This window comes from Chiloscyllium punctatum, chromosome 10 (genome assembly GCF_047496795.1).
Source record: "Chiloscyllium punctatum isolate Juve2018m chromosome 10, sChiPun1.3, whole genome shotgun sequence".
NCBI classification, from domain to species: domain Eukaryota; kingdom Metazoa; phylum Chordata; class Chondrichthyes; order Orectolobiformes; family Hemiscylliidae; genus Chiloscyllium; species Chiloscyllium punctatum.
Window position 1 is genome coordinate 117,471,043 of NC_092748.1, and position 25,062 is coordinate 117,496,104.

The following is a 25,062-nucleotide window of genomic DNA, read 5'->3' on the forward strand; positions in this document are numbered from 1 at the left end:
TCACTCTGAGGCTGTGCCCTCAGGTCCTAGTCTGTCCTACTAATGGACACATCTTCTCCATGATCCACTCTGTCTAGGCCTGTCCGTATTCTGTAAGGTTCAATAAGATCCCCCTCCCCTCATCCTTCTAAACTCGATTGAGTACAGACCCAGAGTCCTCAACCACTCCTTGTATGACAGGCCCTTCCATCCCTGGGATCATTTTTGTAAACCTCCTCTGGACTCCCTCCAACACTAGCATATCCTTCCTTAGATACGGGGCCCAAATGCAGTCGGACTAGAACCTTATACAGCCTCAGCAATAAATCTCTGCTCTTGTATTCTAGTCCTTTTGAAATGAATGCTAACACTGCATTTGCCTTCCTAAATGCCAACTGAACCTGCATATTTGTAGAGAATTGATTTTCTAGTTGGTCAAAAATGACGTAAATATTAAAGTTGCATTAATCTTAACAAAAAGATGCAAACTGTGGAAGTGGTGGTGAATGGATGCAAGATTAGCAATATCAGGAAAGATAAATGGTACTTTTTTAAAAAGGTTTAGGAAGAAAGGGACAGATGGGATAAGATTCTAGGATTCTGGAGTGGCTGAGAAGAAGCTGCCAAGGCTCCTGTACTTCCACTTGAGTCTGTGTTTCATTGGACATTGATGGACTGGAGAGTGGCCAACATAGCACCCATTATTACAAAGGGAGACAGAGTCAATCCAGCTAATTACAGGAATCCCAGTTTAACATCTGTGGTAGATCAAATTACAGAGTACTTAATTAAAAAAGAAATTACCACCTGTCTAGTTAAAAGATCAAATAGTTAGATTTCAAAAGAGATGCCTGTATTTACTAGATATTATTATTCAGCCAGAGAGAAATCTTTGAGGATGGCAGATGGGGAAAGATAGTGTATATGGACTTTACTGAAGTTTGCACATGGTACCATACAAGAGATTAGTGGAGCAAATTAAGGGGTATAGAATTAGAAGGAGAATTGCAATAAATGTCAACATGGGAGGTGGTAAGATGGTATAGAGTACTATTTAAGACAATTTTTTCCAGAATAGTTGTAAGAGGCAGTGTGAAGGAAACTTTCCACAGTAGTATTCTTTCAGCCCAATAAAAAAAGCACTCCTCGGCTTGGTTCTTGGATGTGGGCCAAGTGGATCAAATGTTAGTGAGAAAATATTCAGGGGCATGGAATAGGGCAAGGAACAATCCAGAGTTAGAATAATTAACTAGGAGAAAGCCACCTTCAATGGGGAGAGAATACATCTTGCCAAGATCGAATGAAATTACAGATTGGTATTGAAAACAGTATCTGAACAATGGGCTGCCTTTAGAGAAAAGATAGTTCAGACACAAACAAGGTATAATCACAAAGAAGAAAGGCAGGGCAAACAAATCCAGATTGCCTGGATCTCCAGCATCTAGGCCTGAATGTCACACAACAGGAAAGATGAAAGGCATTTAACAAAATGTCAAAAAGATTCATGAGAATAGTTTCATGAATGAGGAACTTCGGCTTATAGCTAAATTGGCAAAGGTTGAGAAGAGTTTTGTTAAAGGCATTTAAAAGGATGAGAGCGCAGTGTAGATAGGGTAAAACTATCCCTTAAAATGGCCACCCAAGTGGACAGTGTTGTTAAGAAAGCATATGGTGTTTTGGCTTTCATTAACAGGGGGATTGAGTTTAAGAGTTGTGAGATCTTGTTGCAGCTCTATAAAACTTTGGTTAGACCGCACTTGGAATACTGCGTCCAGTTCTGGACGCCCTATTATAGGAAAGATGTGGATGCTTTGGAGAGGGTTCAGAGGAGGTTTACCAGGATGCTGCCTGGACTGGAGGGCTTATCTTATGAAGAGAGGTTGACTGAGCTCGGACTTTTTTCATTGAAGAAAAGGAGGAGAAGAGGGGACCTAATTGAGGTATACAAGATAATGAGAGGCATAGATAGAGTCGATAGCCAGAGACTATTTCCCAGGGCAGAAGTGACTAACACGAGGGGTCAGTTTTAAGCTGGTTGGAGGAAAGTATAGCGGGGATGTCAGAGGCAGGAACTTTACACAGTTGTGAGAGCATGGAATGCGTTGCCAGAAGCAGTTGTGGAAGCAAGGTCATTGGGGACATTTAAGAGACTCCTGGACATGCATATGGTCACAGAAATTTGAGGGTGCATACATGAGGATCAGTGGTCGGCACAACATCGTGGGCTGAAGGGCCTGTTCTGTGCTGTACTGTTCTATGTTCTAAAACTGTTCCCATTTCTGGAGGGTTTGAGTACTAGACGGTACAGATTTAACATAACTGCCAAAACAATCAATTGTGACATGAGGAAAAATGTTTTTACATTATGCATTAGGATCTGGAATGTGCTGCCTGAAAGTGGAGTGAGGGCAGGTTCGATCGAGGCATGCAAGACAGAATCTCATTATTGAGATCCGAACCTGGGACAGCGCACAAACCTGCAAGGAAATGCAGAGACACAGAAATGATGTAAGCAGAGTATAAGGCTCGGGGCTTGTCCTTACTTGGAACAGAGGGGAGAGCGCTGTACAAGGAAACACACCAGGGAAAAAGTCAGGATATAAACAGAGCACAGGCCCGGAACCTAAATTAAGCTGGAGAAAGACCACTGAGTTACTGTTGCCACTACAGCTCCAGAATACAGGTAGTTCTTCTACAACATGATGGTTGCATTTTTGTGCAACCCCACTATGATAGAAAAATCACATTTTAGAAACAGCACTTAATGTGTTGGCGCTTTATCGCGTTACAGCCAACACACATCTTAAAAAGTTCACGCTTTAGAAACAGTGCCCCTAATTCGTCAATTGCATTACAGCAATTTCACGTTAAAGAAATGCACATTATAGCAGAACAGCCTTGGCAAAGAAGTGATATCACATAAAAATCTAAGTATCCAATGTGAGGGTTGTTTGCACAAGGCTAGATTCATTGCAACTAACTGCAAGGTAATCTATTCCCTACATTCCAGTCATCAGCTTAAAGTAAATTGTCTGCAAGTAAGCTTAAGGCATGGAAGAAGCTGCAAGGAATGCCCTTTCTATGCTTTTTAGGAGTCATGGTTGCTTCATCTGGCCTGGATAACCATAACCGTGGGAAGTGTCCACAATTACAGTCTGTGAAACACCCAAGAACCACAGAGATAACACTGCAGATCAAGAGCAGGCAGCAAAAATGGAATGAGTGATTGCTAGATAGTCAAGGAAGATCAGACAGATAGTACTGCTGCCATGGGGTAATGGCTCATCCTAATAACATAGCAAGTGCCATATATCATGGAAAAAAACCTTCCGTTCAACTTGTCCATGCCCTAAACTAGTCCCACTTGCCTGCATTTGGCCCATATCCCTCTAAACCCTTCCTATTCATGTACCTGTCCAAATGTCTTTTAAATATTGTAATTATACCCACTTCTACCACTTCATCTGGCAGTTCATTCCACATATGCACCCAGCCTCTCTATGAAATAGTTACCCCTTAGATCCCTTTTAATTTTGTTTCCCTTTCACCTTAAACCTCAGCTTGCAAGGTTTGAACTCCCTTACCCCTAGATTATTCATCTTATCGATGCCTGTCAAGATTTTATAAACCTCTATAAGGTCACCCCTCAATCACCTACGCTCCAGTGAAAACACTCCTAGCCTATGGAGGCTTTCCTTATAATACAAGCCTTCCATTTTCAGTTACATCCTCGTAAATCTTTTCTGCATCCTTTCCAGTTTTAATAACATCCTTATTATAGCCGGGCAACCAGAATTGCACACAGTATTCCAACAGTGGCCTCACCAATGTCCCGTACAACTGCAATAGGACATCACAACTCCTGTACTCAATGCTCTTACCAATTAAGGTAAGCATGCCAAACACCTTCTTCACTGCCCTATCTACCTGTGACAACACTTTTAGGAACTATGTACCTGAACTCCCAGGTCTCTCTATTCGTCTACACTCCCCAAGATCCTACCATTAACTGTGCAAGTTCTGCCCTGGTTTGTCTTACTAAAATGCTAAAAATCACACAACACCAGACTATAGTCCAACAGGTTTATTTGGAAGCACTAACTTTGAGTGCTGCTACTTCATCAGGTGGTTATGTAGGAGCAGTGCTCTGAAAGCTGGTACTTTCAGATAAACCTGTTGGACTATCACCTGGTGTCTTGTGAGGTTTAACTCTGTCCACCCCCTCAGCACCTCATCATTACTAAAATGCAACACCTGGCATTTATCTAAATTATACTCCATCTGCCATCCTTTGGCTATTGGCGTAGCTGGCCAAGATCCCACTGTACTCTTAAATGACCGTCTTCACTGTCCAATATACCACCAATTTTGGTGTCAACCAAATTGTTCATATAAATGACAAAAAGCAGTGGACCCAACATTGATCTGGCAGAACTCTACTGGTCACAGGTCTCCAGTCTGAAAAACAACCTTCTACAGTCAAGCCAATTTTGCATCCAATTAGCTCGCTCTCCTTGCATCCCATGAGATCCAACCTTACTATCCAGTCTATCATGCAGCACCTTGTCAAACGCCTTGCTGAAGTCCATGCAGACAATGTCTATCATTTTGCTCTCATTTATCCTCTTGATCATATCTCAAAAAATTCAATCAAGCTTGTGACACACGATTTCCCACACACAAAGCCATGTTGGCTATCCTTAATCAGTCCTTGCCACTCCAATTGCATGTAAATCCGGTCTCTGAGAATTCCCTCCAAAACTTACCCACCACTGATGAAAGGCTTAAGGATCTATAGTTCCCTGGATTCCTCTTGCAGCCTTTTTTTGAAATAAAGGCACGGCATTAGCCACCCTCCAAGTCTTCTGTCACCTCACCCATGGCTATCAATGATATAATATCCCTGCTAAGCCTCAAAATGTCTCCCCTGGCTTCCCACAATAGTCTGGGATACACTTGATCAGGTCCTGGGAATTTACCCACCTTTAGGCATTTTAAGACCTCCAGAACATCCTTTTTCCAAGATAACCAGTATTTAGTTCATGAACTTCCCTAGCTTCTGCATCTTTCTCCACAGTAATTTGTTTGGTATCTCACCCACCTCCTGTGGCTCCACACATTGTCAGTCTCATTGATTTTTTATGGGGCACTATTTTCTCCCTAGCTCCTTTTTTGCTCTGAATGTACTTGCAGAACTCTGAACAGCCAAGTTTGAGTAACCACAAGCAGTTCAGCTGCATAGCTGGGGCTAAAGAAGGATGGACGGGCAATACTCATAGACAAATTGATAGTTAAAGGATCATGTTAAAGGATCATGAAAAGCAGGAGATCTAAGACCATGATCTCAGGATTACTTCCAATACCACTGAGTATAAAACTAGAAAGGTGAGCTACTGAACACATGGTTGGAAAAAATGGATCAGGAAGGAGGACATTAGACTTCAGGAAGTTAGGGAGAAAAGATAACAATCTTGAAATATAGAGGCAGAGAAAGATGGAGAGGAGTGTAGAGATAAAAAGAATGAGAGAGATAAACAGACATGGTTGGAAAAATGGGTTAAAAAGGAGGACATTAGGTTTCTGGGGTATTGAGACCTGTACACATTACACCTTAGCAGGACCTAATATTCTTGCAGTGGGATTTGCTAGCGCTGTTAGGGAGAGTTTAAGCCCGATTGTCAGGGGAATAAGACCTTAGAGGGAATTCAGATAGAAGTTTTTAACAAAACGCTGGTTCTCAGAAGTAGAACAGCTGTAAATGAAAATAGAAAGCAGCAGAAACGAGTTCTTAAGATCAAGCAGGGTCAAACTCCAGGTATGTTAAAAAGGCAGAATTAATAGCACTCTGAATGCATGCAGGATTTGCAACTCGATTGGTGAACTGATGACAAAAACAGACATGAAAGAGAATGATTCAATTGCCGTTATCACATGATGATTGCAGATTTACCAAGATTGGGAACTAATACTAAAAGATATTCAACATGCGAAAAATAGGCAACTAAGGAGGGGTATAGCTGACAAAACGGGATTGGATTGGTGTATGAGCAAAATAGGATCTCCAATCGACAGAACAAGATGTAGAAACTGCAGGTTCTCTTCACTCAAGCTTTGTCTGTTTGTTGTCTCTTATTCTTTTTATCTCTACACTCCTCTCCACCTTTCTCTCCCTCTAAATTTCAAGATTGTTATCTTTTCTCCCCAACTTCCATTTGTTCCCTCAATCTGATCTTTCTTTCCTCTCGGTGATCTTTTCAACAATTTCAGTCTTTTTTTTTCTCACTCCTCACTTTTTTGCCACTCTTACTCATTTTCTCTCTATCCTGTTCTCATGCTATGTTGTAGCAGTTCCCTACTGTGATAGTTTTACTTAAGATCAACACACAGTTTGTTCCATGGAGGTGCTGGTCAGACATGAGGGCCATTTGGGACAGAGATTGTTTCAGTCTCAATGTTAGAAAATAATAAAAGCTGTTGTCTTTTCTTTAGAATAAAGTATCGGCATTTACCTTGGCAATGTCTTGGCCATCAATTTTAATGCAGCCTCCCTTGACATCATAAAATCGGAAGAGCAATCGGATGATGGTGCTTTTCCCTGACCCGGAGGGGCCAACCTAGAGTAAAATATAAATACTGGACTGTTTAGTTAATGAATAATGTTCTGTGCTGAACAAAGTTCAATAATCCGTTTTCTTGTACTTGTGATTTAGAATATTTGTCTCATTAAATGTATACAAATGACATATGCATTTTTCATCTTATTCACTTTAATAGACCAACACAAATAAAAAACAAATTTTATCTTGCCTCTTAACAGGAAATTTGCTCCGTCAATGAAGGAAAGAATAATAGGTCCAGTTGTGGCAGTGAAAGATTGATTGGGATGAGATAGGGAAAGGCTCAATGCAATAACTGGAAAATGTGGAAGTGAGGGATGTGCAAGTAGGGTAATAGGTTGATATAAAGACAGGACAAACTAATAAACTGCACGTTAGAAGAGAACTAGTTGGGATCTATATGAGTCCATCCTATTGCAAAAATCACTTCTGGCATAAATTGATGTTCTGGAATGGAAACTCCACTTTCCCATAGACTTTTGATTCAAGTTCCTTCTTGGAATGTGGCCATTACCACAAGACTGCATTCATTGCTCATCCCTTAATGATGTGGTGGGTCTTCTCTTTGAGCCATACCAAGTGTTAATGATGCAACCAAGAACGAGAACAAGGAACGATACAGTATAGAAACAGGCCCTTCGGCCTTCCAATGGATACTGCCCATGAAAATAATGATCATGGTCCATGTGCTTGATTTGAGTCAATCATATAATTTATCACTATAGAAGACATAAATAATGCTCACAAAATACTTGTAAATTAGGTAGTGAAAGGGACAGACTTATTTAGGAAACAATGTATTTTCTTTGGAGGCAGTTCTGAGAAGGTTCATGAGGATGATCCTGGGTATGGAGGAATTGTCTTAGGAGCAAAGGTCAAAAAGATTGGGACTCCATTCACTGGAGTTTAGAAGAATGAAAAATAAACTTATTGAAACGTACAGGATTCTTAAGGCAATTGTTAGGGCAAATACTGAGAGGATGGTTCCACTTGTGGGATTTATGGTAAAATCACAGTGAAGTGAACGTGAGGAATGCTGGAACAGCCAGGATTGGTGAAGCAGGCTTAAGGAGCCTAACAGCCTCCTCCTGTATATTTTCCTTATGGTTTTAACAGTAGCACAACAGGACAACTGTATAATCATCAGGAAATGAACACTGAGAAATACTTTTCGAACCAAAAAGTGACAAATCCCAGAGACCTGACTGATCTCATCCCAAGGTCTGAAAAGAAGTGGCTGCAGAGAGTAGCAGCATTGCTTTAATTTTCCAAAATTCCCAAGATTCTGGAAAGCTCCTATTGGTTTAGAAAATAGCAAATGTAACACCTTTTATTCAAACGAGGATGAAGAAATAAATCAGAAAATCACAAACCCGTTGGTCAAACATTTGTGAAAGGTTAGAATCTATTGGTAAGGAGGTTGTTGCAGATCACTCAGAAAATCTTAATGAAATAGTTTTGTGAAAAGAAAGTAATGTTCAACTGCACTTATTAAAGCTCTTTGAGGAATTAACAAGCAACATCAATAAAAGGGAACAAAAACAGAAATTGCTGGAAAAGCTCAGCAGGTCTGGCAGCCTCTGTGGGGAGCAATCAGAGTTAACGTTTCGGACCGAGTGACCTTCCTCAGAACTATTCTTGACCCAAAACATTAACTCTGCTTTCTCTCCACAGGTGCTGCCAGACCTGCTGAGCTTTTCCAGCAATTTCAGTTTTAAAGCATCCGCTGTTCTTTCAGTTTTTATCAATAAAAGGGAAACTGATTTGGTCTACCTGGATACCACAAGGCTTTTGATAACGTGCTATATCCAAATTTACTGCGTAAAATAACAGCTCAGGATATAGGATGTAACATCTAGCCATATGGCACATCCCTAATGGGAAGAAATATGACCAACTTAAATCACTATGGCCAATGCTCAACTGTGCCCAATATCTAAGATAAACCCACAGCAGATTTCATCAAGGAATAAAAAAAAAAGCAAATACTTTAGTTATTCAGTCATAAGACACTTTGCTGACAAGACAGCATTTTTACTGCCCATCCCTCGTTGCCCCTTGAGAAGGTGGGGTTGAGCTGTCTTCTTGAATCGCTGCAGTCCATGTGCTGTACTTAGATCCACAATGCCCTTAGGGAGGGAATTCCTGGATTTTGACCTAGTGACAGTGAAAAACGGCGATATAGTTCCAAGTCAGGATGGTAAGTGACTTGAAAGGGAACTTGCAGGTGTTGGTGTTCCCATATATCTGCTACCCGTGTCCCTCTGGATGGAAGTGGCTGTGAGTTTGGAAGGTGGTGAGGATCTTTGGTGAATTTCTGCAGTGCATCTTGTAGCTTGTACACTGCTGCTACTGAGCATTGGTGGTGGAGGGATGCAGTGCCAATCAAACTTGCTGCTGCATCCTGGATGGTGTCAAGCTTTTTCAGTGTTATTGGCGTTACACCCACCCAGGCAAATGCAGAAGTATTCCATCACACTCCTGACTTGTGCCTTGCAGATGAAGGACAGGCTTTGGGGAGTCAGGAGGTGAATTACTTGGTGCAGTATTCTTAGTCTCTGACCTGCTCTTGTAGTCACTGTACTTTTGTGATGAGTTGACTTTCAAAGGTAATCCTAAGAATGTAGGTAGTGGTGGATCCGTTGATGGCAACACCTCTGAATGTCAAGGGGCAGGGGTTAGATTATTCCTTATTGGAAATGGTCATAGCCTGGCACTTGTGCAGCACAAACGTTACTTGTCACTTGTCAGCCCAAACCTGGATATTGCCCAGATCTTGTTACATTTTAACATGAACTCCTTGATGCCACATGCGATCAAATATGGCCTTGACATCAAGGGCAATCACTCTCACCTCGCCTCCATGTTTGAACCGAAGCTATAATGCAGTCAGGAGCTGAGTGGCCCGGACAGAATCCAAACTGGCTGTCACTGAGCAGGTGCTGCTCAATACCACTACTGATGACAACTTCCATCATTCTGTATATACTATAACAGAGTCACAGAGTTATGGGGCACAGAAACAGCAATATTTCTCCTTGGGAAAGCAGCCAACATAATCAAAGACTCCTCCTACCCCAGTTATACTCTAGAACATAGAATATTACACTGCAGTACAGGCCCTTCAGCCCTTGATGTTGTGCCAACCTGTGGAACCAATCTAAAACCTACCTAACCTACACTATTCCATTTTCATCCATATAGCTGTATTCCTGAGGAAGGGCTTTTGCCCAAAACGTCGATTTTCATGCTCCTTGGATGCTGCCTGAACTGCTGTGCTTTTCCAGCACCACTTTAATCCATTTTCATCCATATGTTTATCCAATGACCATTTAAATGCCCTTAAAGTTGGCGAATCTACAACTGTTGCAGGCATTGCATTCCATGTCCCTACTGCTCTGAGTAAAGAAACTACCTCTGACATCTGTCCTATATCGATCACCCCTCAACTTAAAGCCATGTCACCTCTTGCTAGCCATCACCACCCGAGGAAAAAGGGTCATACTGTCCACCCTATCCAACCCTCTGGTTTTCCTGTATGTCTCAATTAAGTCATCTCTCAATCTTCTTCTAACAAAAACAGCCTGAAGTCTCTCAGCCTTTCCTTAGAAGACTTCCCTCCATACCAGGCAAAATCAGAGTAGATCTCCTCTGAATGTTTTCCAAAGCCTCCACATCCATTATCCTTCCTATAATGCGGTGAACAGGACTGTACGCAATGCTCCAAGTGTGGCCGCATCAGAGTTTGTACAGCTGCAGCATGACCTCATAGTTCTGAAACTCAATCCCTCTACCAATAAAAGCTAACACACCATATGCCTTCTTAACAATCTTAGGAGCAAGAAAAATCGATGTTTCGAGCAAAAGCCCTTGGTCGATTTTCGTTGATTTTCCTGCTCCTCGGATACTGCCTGACCTGCTGTGCTTTCCCAGCACCACTCTAATCTTGACTCTGATCTCCAGCAACTGCAGTTCTCACTTTCACCTTAACAATCTTAACAACCTGGGTAGCAACTTTCAGGGATCTATGTACATGGACACCGAGATATCTCTGCTCATCTACACCACCAAGAACCTTACCATTAGCCCAGTGCTCTTTAATGCAGTGAAGTGTGAGATGATTCACTTTGGAAGGAGCAACAGGATTAAACTCCATTTGCCACCTTTCAGCCCAGCTCTGCAGCTTATGTAAGTCCCTCTGTAACCTGCAACATCCTTCAGTACTATCCACAACTCCACTGACCTTAAGTGTCATTCACAAATTTACTAACCCATCCTTCTATGCCCTCATCTAGGTCATTTATAAACGGGACAAACAGCAGTGGACCCAAAACAGATCCTTGCGGTTCAGCACAGCACAGGTAACTGAACTCCAGGATGAACATTTCCCATCATCCACCATCCTCTATCTTCTTTCAGCTAGCCAACTTCTGATCCAAACTGCTAAATCACCCTGCTCCACCATCTTCCATTGGGCAGAAGATACAAAGGTTTGAAAACATGTACTAACCGATTTATAGAGGAGAAAGTGAGGACTGCAGATGCTGGAGATCAGAGTCGAGAGTGTGGTGCTGGAAAAGCACAGCAGGTCAGGCAGCATCCGAGGAGCAGCAGAATCGACATTTCGGGCACAAGCCCTTCATCAGGAATTACGCCTGAAACGTCAATTCTGCGTATCCTGCGTCTCAGATGCTGCCTGACCTGCTGTGCTTTTCCAGCACCACACTTCTACACTAACAGATTTAAAAACAGTTTTTTTCTCACTGTTATCAGATTTAATAATGGATCTCTCATGTATTAAAGTTGATCTCTGCACCTTTGCATTCTGCTCTATTACCCTGATGTACTTATATAAGGTATGGTTTGTCTGGTTAGCACTCAGAAAAATACTTTTCACTGTATCTCAGTACATGTCATAGAGTCATTGAGATGTACAGCATGGAAACAGACCCTTCGGGTCCAACCCGTCCATGCCGACCAGATATTCCAACCCAATCTAGTCCCACCTGCCAGCAACCAGTCCATATTCCTCCAAACTCTTCCTATTCATATATCCATCCAAATGCCTCTTAAATGCTGTAATTGTACCAGCCTCCACCACTTCCTCTGGCAGCTCATTCCTTACACTTACCACCCTCTATGTGTAAACATTGCCCCTTAGGTCTCTTTTATATCTTTCCCTTCTCACCCTAAACCTATGCCCTCTAGTTCTGGACTCCCTGACCCCAGGGAAAAGACTTTGCCTATTTACCCTTTCCATGCCTCACATAATTCTGTAAACCTCTATAAAGGTCACCCCTCAGCCTCCGACGCTCCAGGGAAAACAGCCCCAGCCTGTTCAGCCTCTCCCTATAACTCAAATCCTCCTTCCCTGGCAACATCCTTGTAAATCTTTTCTGAACCCTTTCAAGTTTCACAACATTTTTCTGATAGGAAGGAGACCAGAATTGCATGCAATATTCCAACAGTGGCCTAACCAATGTCCTGTACAGCCGCAACATGACCTCCCAACTCCTGTACTCAATACTCTGACCAATAAAGGAAAGCATACCAAATGCCTTCTTCACTATCCTATCTACCTGCAACTCCACTTTCAAGGAGCTATGAACCTGCACTCCAAGGTCTCTTTGTTCAGCAACACTCCCTAGGACCTTACCATTAAGTGTATAAGTCCTGCTAGGATTTGCTTTCCCAAAATGCAACACCTCTCACTTATCTGAATTAATCTCCATCTGCCACTTCTCACCTATTGGCCCATCTGGTTAAGATCCTGTTGTAATCTGAGGTAACCTTCTTTGCTATCCACTACACCTCCAATTTTGGTGTCATATGCAAACTTACTAACTGTATCTCTTATGCTCACTTCCAAATCATTTCTGTAAATGACAAAAAGTAGAGGACCCAGCACCGATCCTTGTGGCACTCCACTGGTCACAGGCCTCCAGTCTGAAAAACAACCCTCCACCACCACCCTCTGTCTTCTATCTTTGAGCCAGTTCTGTATCTAAATGGCTAGTTCTCCCTGTATTCCATGAGATCTAAGCTTGCTAACCAGTCTCCCATGGGGAACCTTGTCGAACGCCTTACTGAAGTCCATATAGATCACATCTACCACTCTGCCCTCATCAATCCTCTTTGTTACTTCTTCAAAAAAAAACTCAATCAAGTTTGTGAGACATGATTTCCCACGAACAAAGCCATGTTGACTATCCCTAATCAATCCTTACCTTTCCAAATACATGTACATCCTGTCCCTCAGGACTCCCTCCAACAACTTGCCCACCACCGATGTCAGGCTCATTGGTCTATAGTTCCCTGGCTTGTCCTTACCACCCTTCTTAAACAATGGCACCACGTTAGCCAACCTCCAGTCTTCCGGCATCTCACCTGTGACTATCGATGATACAAATATCTCAGCAAGAGGCCCAGCAATCACTTCTCTAGCTTCCTACAGAGTTCTCGGGTACACCCGATCAGGTCCTGGGGATTTATCCACCTTTAACCATTTCAAGACATCCAGCACTTCCTCCTCTGTAATCTGGACATTTTGCAAGATGTCACCATCTATTTCCCTACAATCTATATCTTCTATATCCTTTTCCACAGCAAATACTGATGCAAAATATTCATTTAGTATCTCCCCATTTTCTGTGGCTCCACACAAAGGCCACCTTGCTGACCTTTGAGGGGCCCTATTCTCTCCATAGTTACCCTTTTGTCCTTTATGTATTTGTAAAAACCCTTTGGATTCTCCTTAATTTTATTTGCCAAAGCTATCTCATGTCCCCTTTTTGCCCTCCTGATTTCCCTCTTAAGTATACTCCTACTTCCCTTCTACTCTAAGGATTCACTCGATCTATCCTGTCTAAACCTGACATATGCTTCCTTCTTTTTCTTAACCAAACCCTAAATTTCTTTAGTCATCCAGCATTCTCTATACCTACCAGCCTTTCCTTTCACCCTAACAGGAATATACTTTCTCTGGATTCTCGTTATCTTATTTCTGAAGGCTACCCATTTTACAGCTGTCCCTTTACCTGTGAACATCTGCCCCCAATCACTTTTTGAAAATTCTTGCCTAATACCATCAAGATTGGCCTTTCTCCAATTTAGAACTTCAACTTTTAGATCTGGTCTATCCTTTTCCATCACTATTTTAAATCTAATGGAATTATTGTCGCAGGCCCCAAAGTGCACCCCCACTGACACCTCAGTCACTTGTCCTGCCTTATTTCCCAAGAGTAGGTCAAGTTTTGCACCTTCTCTAGTAGGTACATCCACATACTGAATCAGAAAATTTTCTTGTACACTCTTCACAAATTCCTCTCCATCTAAACCCTTAACATTATGGCAGTCCCAGTCTATGTTTGGAAAGTTAGAACCCCTACCCTATTATTCTTATAGCTGAGATCTCATTACAAGTTTGTTTCTCGATTTCTCTCTGACTATTAGGGGGTCTATAATACAATCCCAATAAGGTGATCATCCCTTTCTTATTTCTCAGTTCCACCCAAATAACTTCCCTGGATGTATTTCCGGGAATATCCTCCCTCAGCACAGCTGTAATGCTATCCCTTATCAAGAACGCCACTCCCCCTCCTCTCTTGCCTCCCTTTACATCCTTCCTGTAGCATTTGTATCCTGGAACAGTCCTGCTCAGCCCTGAGCCATGTTTCTGTAAGCTATGATATCCCAGTCCCATGTTACTAACCATGCCCTGAGTTCATCTGCCTTCCCTGTTAGGCCCCTTGCATTGAAATAAATGCAGTTTAATTTATTACTCCTACCTTGCCCCTGCCTGCCCTGACTGTTTGACTCACTTCTGTTCTCAAATGTACCAGTCTCAGATTGATTTCTTTCCTCACTATCTCCCTGAGTCCCATCCCCCCCACTTACTAGTTTAAATCCTCCCGAGCAGCTCTAGCAAATCTCCCTGCTAGTATATTAGTCCCCTTCCAATTTAGGTGCAGTACGTCCGACATTAATAAATCAAATCAATTTAAAATTAAGATATTGCCCATATAAAAACAGAGGTGATATCTTTTCTCAGATTATTGTTCAACCGTGGAATTCTCTTCCCAAGACGGCAATGCAAGCAGCATCAATTAATTTATTTTAAGGCCAAGGTAGAAGGACTCCTGATGTAAAGGGAGTCAAAAGGGTTTAGGTAGTAGACTGAAAAATAAAGTTGAGGCCACCATCAGTTCAGCTACAAACATATCAGGAACCAGGTATCCTGCTCCTGATTCTTAGTTTCATATGCATCACCAACTGGATATCAGGTGGCTCTCTAGATGAAGGGGAGGGTGGGACACTCTACTCAGATTAGAATTAAATGAGGGCCTTCCACCTGGGTGAGAAATAGGTTCATGAATATTTGTGAAAATCTGATTTAATTTCACTGATATAAAAAATACAAATTGAACAACGTTTGATGGCATATTGCTAACATATTGCAATAAACTTACTAGAGCCATTGTGTGTCCAGGTTGAACAGTGAATGATATGCCATGCAAGATTTCATTTCTGTAAGAGAAAAATATTAAAATGTTAATGGGATTAGGAGACCATCGTTGATTGAGAATTACACTGTCCCATTTGTCTGAAACTGCTTTACGCTCCTCGGTGCCAAATGGGGCATTCCTCCAAAGACAGCATTGTGATCATGAATATCTAACACCCAAATAATATTATACAGGTTTTCAAATATTCAAGTAAATCAGTAACCTTCAGCACATTGAAAACTTACACATGGAAATGCAGTATCGGGCAAACCTATTATCATTTAATTTTTAAAGATGGTTTTACTTGAGAGTTTATTCATTTTTACATTTCTACTACTAAGTATTGGTTCAGAAAATGAGGTTAGTACTCACATAATTTAAAAAAAAAACTATTACCACTCTTAAATTATCCCACTCACCAATTACCCATCATTGTTGGTCTTGCTGCCTGACTCTCAAATGACCATTCACAGATTTAAATCCCTTTAGCCTAGCTAATATATTTAAAACAGGCAGTTGGCATAATCTGCTAGAGTTCAAATTTGAGATTAAACTAGTAAATACTGGCTCCCCAGTTGCCATTATTTAGTTCAACTTACAGAAAGCATTTGATAAAGTTCCCGCTGTGAAGCCTCAAAGACTGAAATTCATGCACATTAGTTAGATACTGAAAACCAGCTTTACAGCAGGAAATGGAACATGGAAAGTAATAAACTCTTTTACTAACATGTTTTTTTTTGCATTGCAAAGATTTATTAGTCACACCAAGAAATGTCCGATTTGATTTATTGTTGTCACATGTACCTAAGTACAGTGAAAAGTGTCATTTTGTGTGCAGTACAGGCAGATCATAGCATACAAAGCGCATTAGGGTAACAGAACAGAATATGACAAGGTAAGAGATGTAAGAGAACAGCATGCTAGATTTGTTAAGCAGCTGTTTGCTTGGATTTAATGTAATGGAATTTAAAATATGTTACATTTTTGGTATGATACCATTGGGTATAAAGGGAAAGAATTTACTGAGTATGATAGAAGTAGAGAGCAGGATTGCAGAGATAGAATATGTCACAATATGACCTCAGCTGCGAGTTGGTCCTGATCCTGCTGACTGAGGGAATTAGTCAGCAGTAATGCTCTGGAGGATAAATTCCTGGACAGTGTACATGTTGGGTTTCTAGAACAATCTGGAGAAAGTCAGGACTGTAGATGCTGGAGATCAGAGTCAAAAGGTGTGGCGCTGGAAAAGCACAGCCTGTCAGGCAGCATCCAAGGAGCAGGAGAGTCGACATTTCGAGCATAAGCCCTTCATCAGAAATGTTGGGTGTGGGACCCAAAGGGGCTGAGAGATAAATGGGAGGGGGCTGGGACTGTGGGGAAGGTAATTGGGAATGCAATAGGTAGATAAAGTTGGGGGTTGATGGTGATAGGGCAGAAGGACATCTTCCTTCCCATCTATCTGCTCCACCCTTCATTCTGACCTATCTTCATCACCCCCCACTTCATCTATCTATTGCATTCCCAGCTGCTTTCCCCACAGTCCCAGCCCCCTCCCATTTATCTCTCAGCCCCCTTGGGCCCCCCACCCAACATTCCTGATGAAGGGCTTACGCTCGAAATGTCGACTCTCCTGCTCCTCAGATGCTGCCTGACCAGCTGTGCTTTATCAGCACCACATATTTTCATTCCAGAACAATATGTTGAGAAGGCAACTAAAGGTTGAGTTATTTTTGGATTTTTTTTATTCATTCATGTTATGTCGGCTTTTTTGCCTGGGCAAGCCTTTATTGCCTATTCCTAATTGCCCTCAAGACAATGGTGAGCTGTCTTTGTAAACCACTGCAGTCCATTTGCCACTAGGGCAAGAGACCCAGGATCATGACTGAGTAACAGTGAAAGAATGGTGATATATTTCCAAGTCAGGATGGTGAGGGGTTTGGAGAAAAACTTGCAGGTAGTGGCGTCCCCATGTATCACATTCCAGGTGGAAGTGAGGCACAGAGGATATTAACTATCATTGTATTAAATTGTAGGCTTGTAGGGCTGAACTGCCTACTCCTGCCTCTAGCTCTTATGTTCTTATTAACTGCCCTTATCCTTCTAGATGGCAGTGGTTCAGAGTTTGAAAGATGCTATCTAAGGAGGCTTGGTAAATTTCTGCAGTGCATTTTGGAGATGGCATACACAGCTGCTACTGAGCATCAGTGGTGGAGAGAATAAACATTGTGGGTGTTGTTCCAATTGAGCAGTTTGCTTTGTCCTCTCGAGTGTTACTGGACTCATCGTGCAACCTCCTAGACTGAACGTGACCAATCAGACAGCAATTTTCTTCAAGCCTGCTGTAGTTGTCCTTTTGGATGGTACAGTTGTGGGTGACAGAGAAGGTGTCTGAGAAGCCTTAGTGAGTTAGTACAGTGCATTGACCACTGTGCATTGGTGATAAAGGGGGTGAATTTGGATGTAACTGCTTTTTCTTGGATGGTGTTAACCTTCTTGATTGTTACTGAAGATGCACCTATCCAGGCAAAAGAAGCATATTCTATCACACTTATGACCTGTGCCTTGTACCATCCCCTGAACCTGATGGACTGAATCCGAAGAAGTCAAAGGAAGTAGCTACAGTGGATGCATGATGATAATCTTCCAAGAATCCATTGATTCTGGAAAAGTCCAAAAGCACTAGAAAACTGTCCATATAACATCTGTATTCAAAGGAGAGGGAGATCGAGTAAAGGTAACTGTCGGCTTGTTAGCTTAAAAATTATTATTGGGAAAACTTTAGAGTCAACTCTAAAGGAGGTAATAGCAGAGCATTTAGAAATACAGAGTATAATTAAGCAGAATCAGCACAGCTTCAAGGGGAAATTTATTACAGTTCTTTGAGGAGGTAACATGAAAGTTAGATAAAGGGCAATCAATGAATGTAATATATTTGGATTTCCAAAAAAGCATTCAATAAGATATCACACATAAGGCAACTTAGAGGATAAGAGCCAATGATGTCAGGGGTAGTATATTAGCATTGCTAGAGGATTGACTAACTCATAAAAGGCAAAGAGTTAGAATAAAGAAAACACTTTTATGATGGCAATAGTGGAGTGCCAGAGGAATCAGTGCTGGGGCTATAATTATTTACAAAGAAGCTTCAGTGTGTTTCAGAAATGTTAAAGAAGTGGGCAAATACATGGCAGATGAAATAAAAGGTAAAGTTGCCACAGACCATATATGAGTGCTTTGTCAACACAGAGACACGACTGGTGATTGTTTTTACCTAACCTGAGAGTTACCATGTCTCAGGTGTTGGGAGAGGTTAAGAAGGAGAGTCCTTCTTGGTATGGGAATTGAACCCCATGTTGTTGGCATCACTTTGCTTTGCCAACCAGCTGTCCAGCCAACTATGCTAACTGACTCCTGGTGGTTACAATATGATGTGTATAAGTGTGAAGTTATCCACTTTGATAGCAGGCAGACAGATTTTCATCTGAATGACAATAAATTTGGGAAGTGGGTGATGCAACAAGACCTGGGAGCCTTCGTGCACCAGTCACTGAAAGTAAGCACGCAGATGCAGTGGGTGGTGAAGAAGGCAAATGATAATGTTGGGTTTCATAGTGAAAGAGTTCAATGACGGGAGCTGGGATATCTTGCTGCAACTTTACAGGGCACTGGTAAGATCACACCTTGAATACTGCATGCAGTTTTGGTCTCCTTAGCTGAGGAATGATATCCTGGTTATTGAGGGAGTGTATAGCAGAGTGTTTACCAGACTGATTCCTGGGACTGCAGGACTGTCATATGGGCAGAAATTGGCTTGGTTAGGACAAGTTCACTAGAGTTTAGAAGAATGAGGATGGATCTCACAGAAACCTATTCAATTTTAACAGGATTGAGGAGGGCAGAGCGGTAGATGTGATCTATATGGACTTCAGTAAGGTGTTCGACAAGGTTCCCCATGGGAGACTGGTTAGGAAGGTTAGATCTCACAGAATACAGGGGGTGGAAGGTATAGGGGAGATGTCAGGGGTGGGTTCTTTACCCAGAGAGTGGTGGGGGCATGGAATGCGCTGCCCGTGGGAGTGGTAGAATCAGAATCATTGGCGACCTTTAAGCGGCATTTGGATAGGTACATGGATGGGTGCTTAATCTAGGTTAGAAGTTCAGCACAACATCGTGGGCCGAAGGGCCTGTTCTGTGCTGTATTGTTCTATGTTCTATGTTCTAACTAGCCATTTGGATACAGAACTGGCTCAAAGGTAGAAGACAGAGGGTGGTGGTGGAGGGTTGTTTTTCAGAATAGAGGCCTGTGACCAGTGGGGTGCCACAAGGATCGGTGCTGGGTCCTCTACTTTTTGTCATTTACATAAAAGATCTGGATGCGAGCATAGCAGGTATAGTTAGTAAGTTTGCAGATGACACCAAAATTGAAGGTGTGGTGGACAGCGAAGAAGGTTACCTCGGATTACAACGGGATCTTGATCAGATGAGCCAAAGGGCTGTGAAGTGGCAGATGGAGTTTAATTCAGATAAATGCAAGGTGCTGCATTTTGGCAAAGCAAATCTTAGAAGGACGTATACACTTAATGGTAAGGCAAAAGTGAGGACTACAGATGCTGGAAGTCAGAGTGTAGATTAGAGTGGTGTTGGATAAGCACAGCAGGTCAGGCAGCATCCGAGGAGGAGAAAAATTGACGTTTCAGGCAAAAACCTGATGAAGGGCTTTTGCCCGAAACATTGATTTACCTACTTCATGGTAAGGTCCTAGGGAGTGTTGTTGAACAAAGAGACCTTGGAGTGCAGGTTCATAGCTCCTTGAAAGTGGAGTCACAGGTAGATAGGATAGTGAAGAAGGCGTTTGGTATGCTTTCTTTTATTGGTCAAGAGTATTGAGTACAGGAGTTGGGAGGTCATGTTGCGGCTATACAGGACATTGGTTAGGCCACTGTTGGAATATAGCGTGCAATTCTGGTCTCCTCCCTATCGGAAAGATGTTGTGAAACTTGAAAGGGTTCAGAAAAGATTTACAAGGATGTTGCCAGGGTTGGAGGATTTGAGCTACAGGCAGAGGCTGAACAGGCTGGGGCTGTTTTCTCTGGAGCATCGGAGGCTGAGGGGTGACCTTATAGAGGTTAACAAAATTATGAGGGGCATGGATAGGATAAATAGGCAAAGTCTTTTCCCTGGGGTGGGGGAGTCCAGAACTAGAGGGCATAGGTTTAGGGTGAGAGGGGAAAGATATAAAAGAGACCTAAGGGACAACATTTTCATGCAGAGAGTGGTACGTGTATGGAATAAGCTGCCAGAGGAAGTGGTGGAGGCTAGTACAATTGCAACATTTAAGAGGCATTTGGATGGGTAAATGAATAGGAAGGCTTTAGAGGGATATGGGCCAGGTGCTGGCAGGTGGGACTAGATTGGGTTGGAATATCTGGTCGGTATGGACAGGTTGGACCGAAGGGTCTGTTTCCATGCTGTACATCTCTATGACTGTATGAGGATTAGACTGGGTACGTCCAGGAAAGATGTTCTTGAAGACCGGGCAGTCCAGAATCTGGAGTCACGGTTTCTGAATAAAGCCTTTCAGAACAGACGAGAAGAAATATCTTCATCCAGATAGTGGTGATAATGTGAAAATCTCTGCCAGAGAATATGGTTGGGACCAAAACATTGAATGTTTTCAAGGAAGATGCAGATAGCTTGCTTAGGACTAAAGGAATCAAAGAAATGGGGTGAAAGTGGAACAGTGGACAGAGTTGAATGATCAGCCATGAAGAGCTGAATGGCCTACTCCCGCTCCTATACTCTTCATTTTTATGTTCAGCAGAGTTTTAATCAAATGAGGGAATGAAGGGTTATAAGGGTAAGGCAGAAAATTGGAATTGAGGTTTCTCAGATGAGCCGTGATCTCACTCAGTGACAGGGGAGATTTGATGAGCCCTATAGGCTAATTCTGCTCTTATGCCTTTGGTGTACTGGCATTGATTCGACAATCAAGTGAGGAGTTTCACACTGCAGAATTCCGAGCTTCTGACTTTCTGTTCTACCACACGATATCTGCAGTTTAGCTTCTGGTCAAGTGTAACACCCAAGAAGTTGACAAGAGATTCATTGATGGTAATATCATCGAGTGTCAAAGGTTAGATACTCTCTTGTTTGAGATAACTGCCTGTCAATTATGTGGCACAACTGATACTTGCCACTTGTCAGCTCAAGCCTGAACACTTTCCAGGTCTTGATACCTATGAACATGAGCTGCTTCATGGTCTGAGGAGCCGCGAATGCTATTGAATGTTGTGTAATCATCAGCAGACATTTCCACTTTTGACCTTATGGAGGGGAGGAAATTGATAAAGCAGTGAAGATAGTTGGACAGAGGATACTACCCCAAGGAAATGCTGCTGTGATTTCTTGGGATAGAGATGATTGACCTTAAACAACCAAAACCATCTTCCTTTGTGCATATTATTCACTTACCCATCAACATAGTTAAAATAAACTTCATCAAACTCCACCTTTCCAACTGTGAAAATAAGATCTGCTGCATTGATGTCATCAGTAATCTGAAAATATAGAATGATCATCTTCAGTGTGTTTATTTATACATGACAAAGCGATTCTCTCTCTCACTGTTCCCTGTACACAACAACATCTGTACTTCCTCAGGAGGCTAGGGAAATTTGGCACGTCCGTAAGGACTCTTACCAATTTTTATAGATACACCAGAGGAAGCATTGTATCTGGATGTATCACTGCGTGGTATCACAATTGCTCTTCCCAGGACTGGAAGAAACTAGAGACTCGTGAACACAGCCCAGTCCATCACGCAAACCAACCATCCATCTATTGATTCCAACTGTCCTTCCCACTGCCTCAGGAAAGCAAAATCAATATAATCAAAGACCCTTCCCACCCCAGTTATACTCTTTTCCTCCTTCTTCCATCTGGCAGAAGATATAAACATTTGAATACACCTAGAAACAGATTCAAAAACAGCTTCTCAAATGTTAATTCTGATCTCTCTCTGCACCTTCTCTGTGGCTGTAACACTGTACTCTGCACTATGTTCTGTTAGCCTGATGTACTTCGTATGGTATGATCTGTCTGTATAGCATGCAAAACAAAACTTTCCCCTGTACCTCGGTACATGTGACAACAATAAATCAAACTCAAATTTGGCACCTGACAGGTTTAAACAAAGGTTTCTCAACTGCTTCTCGATGTAAAGTGCCTGAGTTAACCGGGTAGGGGAGGGGACAGATGGACTGGTGAACAACAGATTTTTTTTCCTTATGGGTGACCTTACAAAGGCCTTTATAACTTATGATGGAGGCTTCATGATATAAGGTAATCACTAATAAATCCAATGAGGTCTTCAGGAGATCCTACTTTATCCAGAGTAGCAAGAATGTGAACGTAGGGATGGCGCACACAAACTGCATGCAGTATAGAAGCCCGACAGTGTGGAAGCAGGCCATTTAGCCCATTAAGACCACAGTGACCCTCTGAACAGCATTCCACCCAGACCCACTGCATCCCTGTAACCCTGATACAGTGAAAGGGGTTGATTTGCGGGCTATACAGGCAGATCATACCATACATGGCTAATCCATCTAGTCTGCACATCCCTGGGCATTATTGGGCAATTTAGTATGGTCAATCCACCTAACCTGTACATATTCGAACTGTTAGAGGAAACTGGAGCACCCGGAGGAAACCCACACAGACATGGGGAGAATGTGCAAACTCCACAGTCATCTGAGGCTGGAATCGAACCTAGGTCCCTGGTGCTGTGAGGCAGCAGTGCTACCGACTGAGCCACCGTGCTACTCCCATGAAGTCTCATGCCAGGCATTAATGCTGCTATGGATATGGTCGCCTTCTTCAGATCTGCTCAGGTATCACGGCAGAACCCTGGAGGTTCCAGATCATAGAATCATAGCATCCCTACAGTGTAGGGAGAGGCCATTCGGTGCATTGAGTCTATACCAACCCTCCGAAGAGTATACCACCCAGACCCAGCTCTATTTTACAGAAATGGCACACTGATAGAGTTGGGTACATAGATTGAACTGAATGTCAGTTGAACGTTTGAATATCAAATGAATGACTTGGATGAAAATGTAAATGCTCTGATCAGTAAGTTTGCAGACAACATGAAAAATGGTGACATTGTGGGTAACGAGGAAAGTTACCAAAGGATACAGCAGGATAGTTGAGCAGAGAAATGAGTTTAATCCGGACAAGCGTGAGGCATTGCATCGCAAGGTCAAATGCAAGAGGATAGTATATAGTAAATGGCAGAACCCTGAGGAGCACTGATAGAGAGAAAGATTTCTACAAGATAGCTCCCTGAAAGTGGCAACACAGGCGGGTAAGGTGATAAATTCAGCATAGGGCATGCTTACTTTCATTGGACAGAGCAAGGAGTATAAAAGTTGACAGCTCATGTTGAAGCTGTATAAAACAACTGTCCTTAGATCACATTTGGAATACTGTGTTCAGTTCTGGTCGCCACACTATAGGACAGACGTGGAGGCTTTGGGGAGAGTGCAAATGTGGTTTATCATGCTGTTACCTTGATTGGAGTGTATTAGCTAGAAGGAGAGGTTGGACAAACTTGGACTGTTTGCGCTAGAGCACTGGAGGCTTAAGGGTAACCTAATATAAGTGTATAAAATTATGAGAGGTATTGATAGCTTGGATAGTCGGAGTCTTTTACCCAGGGTGGAGATGTTAAATACTAGGGGGCGTAGGTTTAAAGTGTGAGGAGGAAAGTGTAAAGGAGATGTGCAAAGCAAGATTTTTATTTACGCAGATGGTGGTAATGTCTGGAATGTGCTGCCAGGGAGATGGTGGAAGCAGATAATGAAAGCAATGTTTAATAGGCATTTAGACAGACCCATATTATGGCTAGTTGATGTTCATGTATCCTGGTGGCTAGTTTTCTGCCTGTTGTTACAGTTCTTGCATGGTATTTTGTAAATGACATTAGCTTTGCTTGTTGTCTGTATAGGGTCTTTCAAGTTCATTAGCTGCTGTTTTCGTGTGTTGGTGGGTTTGTGGCTACCATGATGCTAATGGGTCTGAGTAGTCTAATTTGGAGTAAATGTGAGCGACATCACTTTTCAAGATGCTTTACTGGAGTATATGACATAGCATTGATCGATTGAAAGAACAACAGGTCACCAAAGACTTGGTGAGGCAGGCAGGTTTAAGTACGTTCATCAATGTTAAATGGGTGACAACATATGAGGGAGGAATTCTAAAGCTGAGAGCTTAGGTAGCTGAAGGCCACACAACTTCATTGATGGAGTGACAGAAGCTGCAGATGACAAAGGAGCCAGAAATTAATAAGTACAGTTACTTTCCAAATGTCTCCTTTTCCTGGAGTGCCAATTTCCCCACTCCATCTGTTCTGGTCCTCTGTTATTACTCTGTTGCATTGTCACAAGACAAATTATTATTAAGAAAAGCAAGCCACCTACCTCCTGTTCTTCACGGAAGAGATCAAACATGTTCTCCATGTCTATAAATGAACTCTGGATCATCCTGGTGGACAGAGGGGAGAGGAGATTAGACATCTGTAATTAATGCTACAGGGAGATGGTAGCATAATGGCATTGTAACTGGACTAGTGATCCAGAGACCCAATGATCTGCTAATATGGGTTTGAATCTCACTTTGACAGAAAGTGAAATCTGAATCAATGAAAATCTGGAATTGAAAGCTAGCTTAATGGCAGCCATGTAATCACTGCCTATTGTCGTAAAAACTCATCTGATTCACTGAAGTCCTTTAAGGAAGGAAATCTGCTATCCTTACCTGGTCTGGCTTACCTGTGACTCTAGACCCTCACCAATATAGCTGACTCTTTACTGCCCTCCCCAAATAGCATTAGCTGGTCAGTTCTAGTCCAATTAGAGATGGCAATAAATATCAGCACAGAAGCTCAGGTAACTCAAATA

The 25,062-nt window shown here is 42.3% G+C and overlaps 1 protein-coding gene across 3 annotated transcripts in view; it reads right to left on the reverse strand.

Annotated features, from left to right (window-relative positions):
* The window catches only part of LOC140482489 (ATP-binding cassette sub-family B member 6-like), a 245,549-nt gene that overhangs the window by 97,022 nt on the left and 123,465 nt on the right, over positions 1-25,062 (reverse strand). For all 3 annotated transcript variants that reach the window (XM_072580030.1, XM_072580032.1, XM_072580031.1), the window contains 4 exons: positions 24,583-24,646; positions 21,572-21,657; positions 15,065-15,122; positions 6,489-6,593 (listed from right to left, as the gene is read on the reverse strand). In XM_072580030.1, the coding sequence (XP_072436131.1) occupies positions 6,489-6,593; positions 15,065-15,122; positions 21,572-21,657; positions 24,583-24,646 (313 nt within the window). The remainder of the gene's footprint in view (positions 1-6,488; positions 6,594-15,064; positions 15,123-21,571; positions 21,658-24,582; positions 24,647-25,062) is intronic.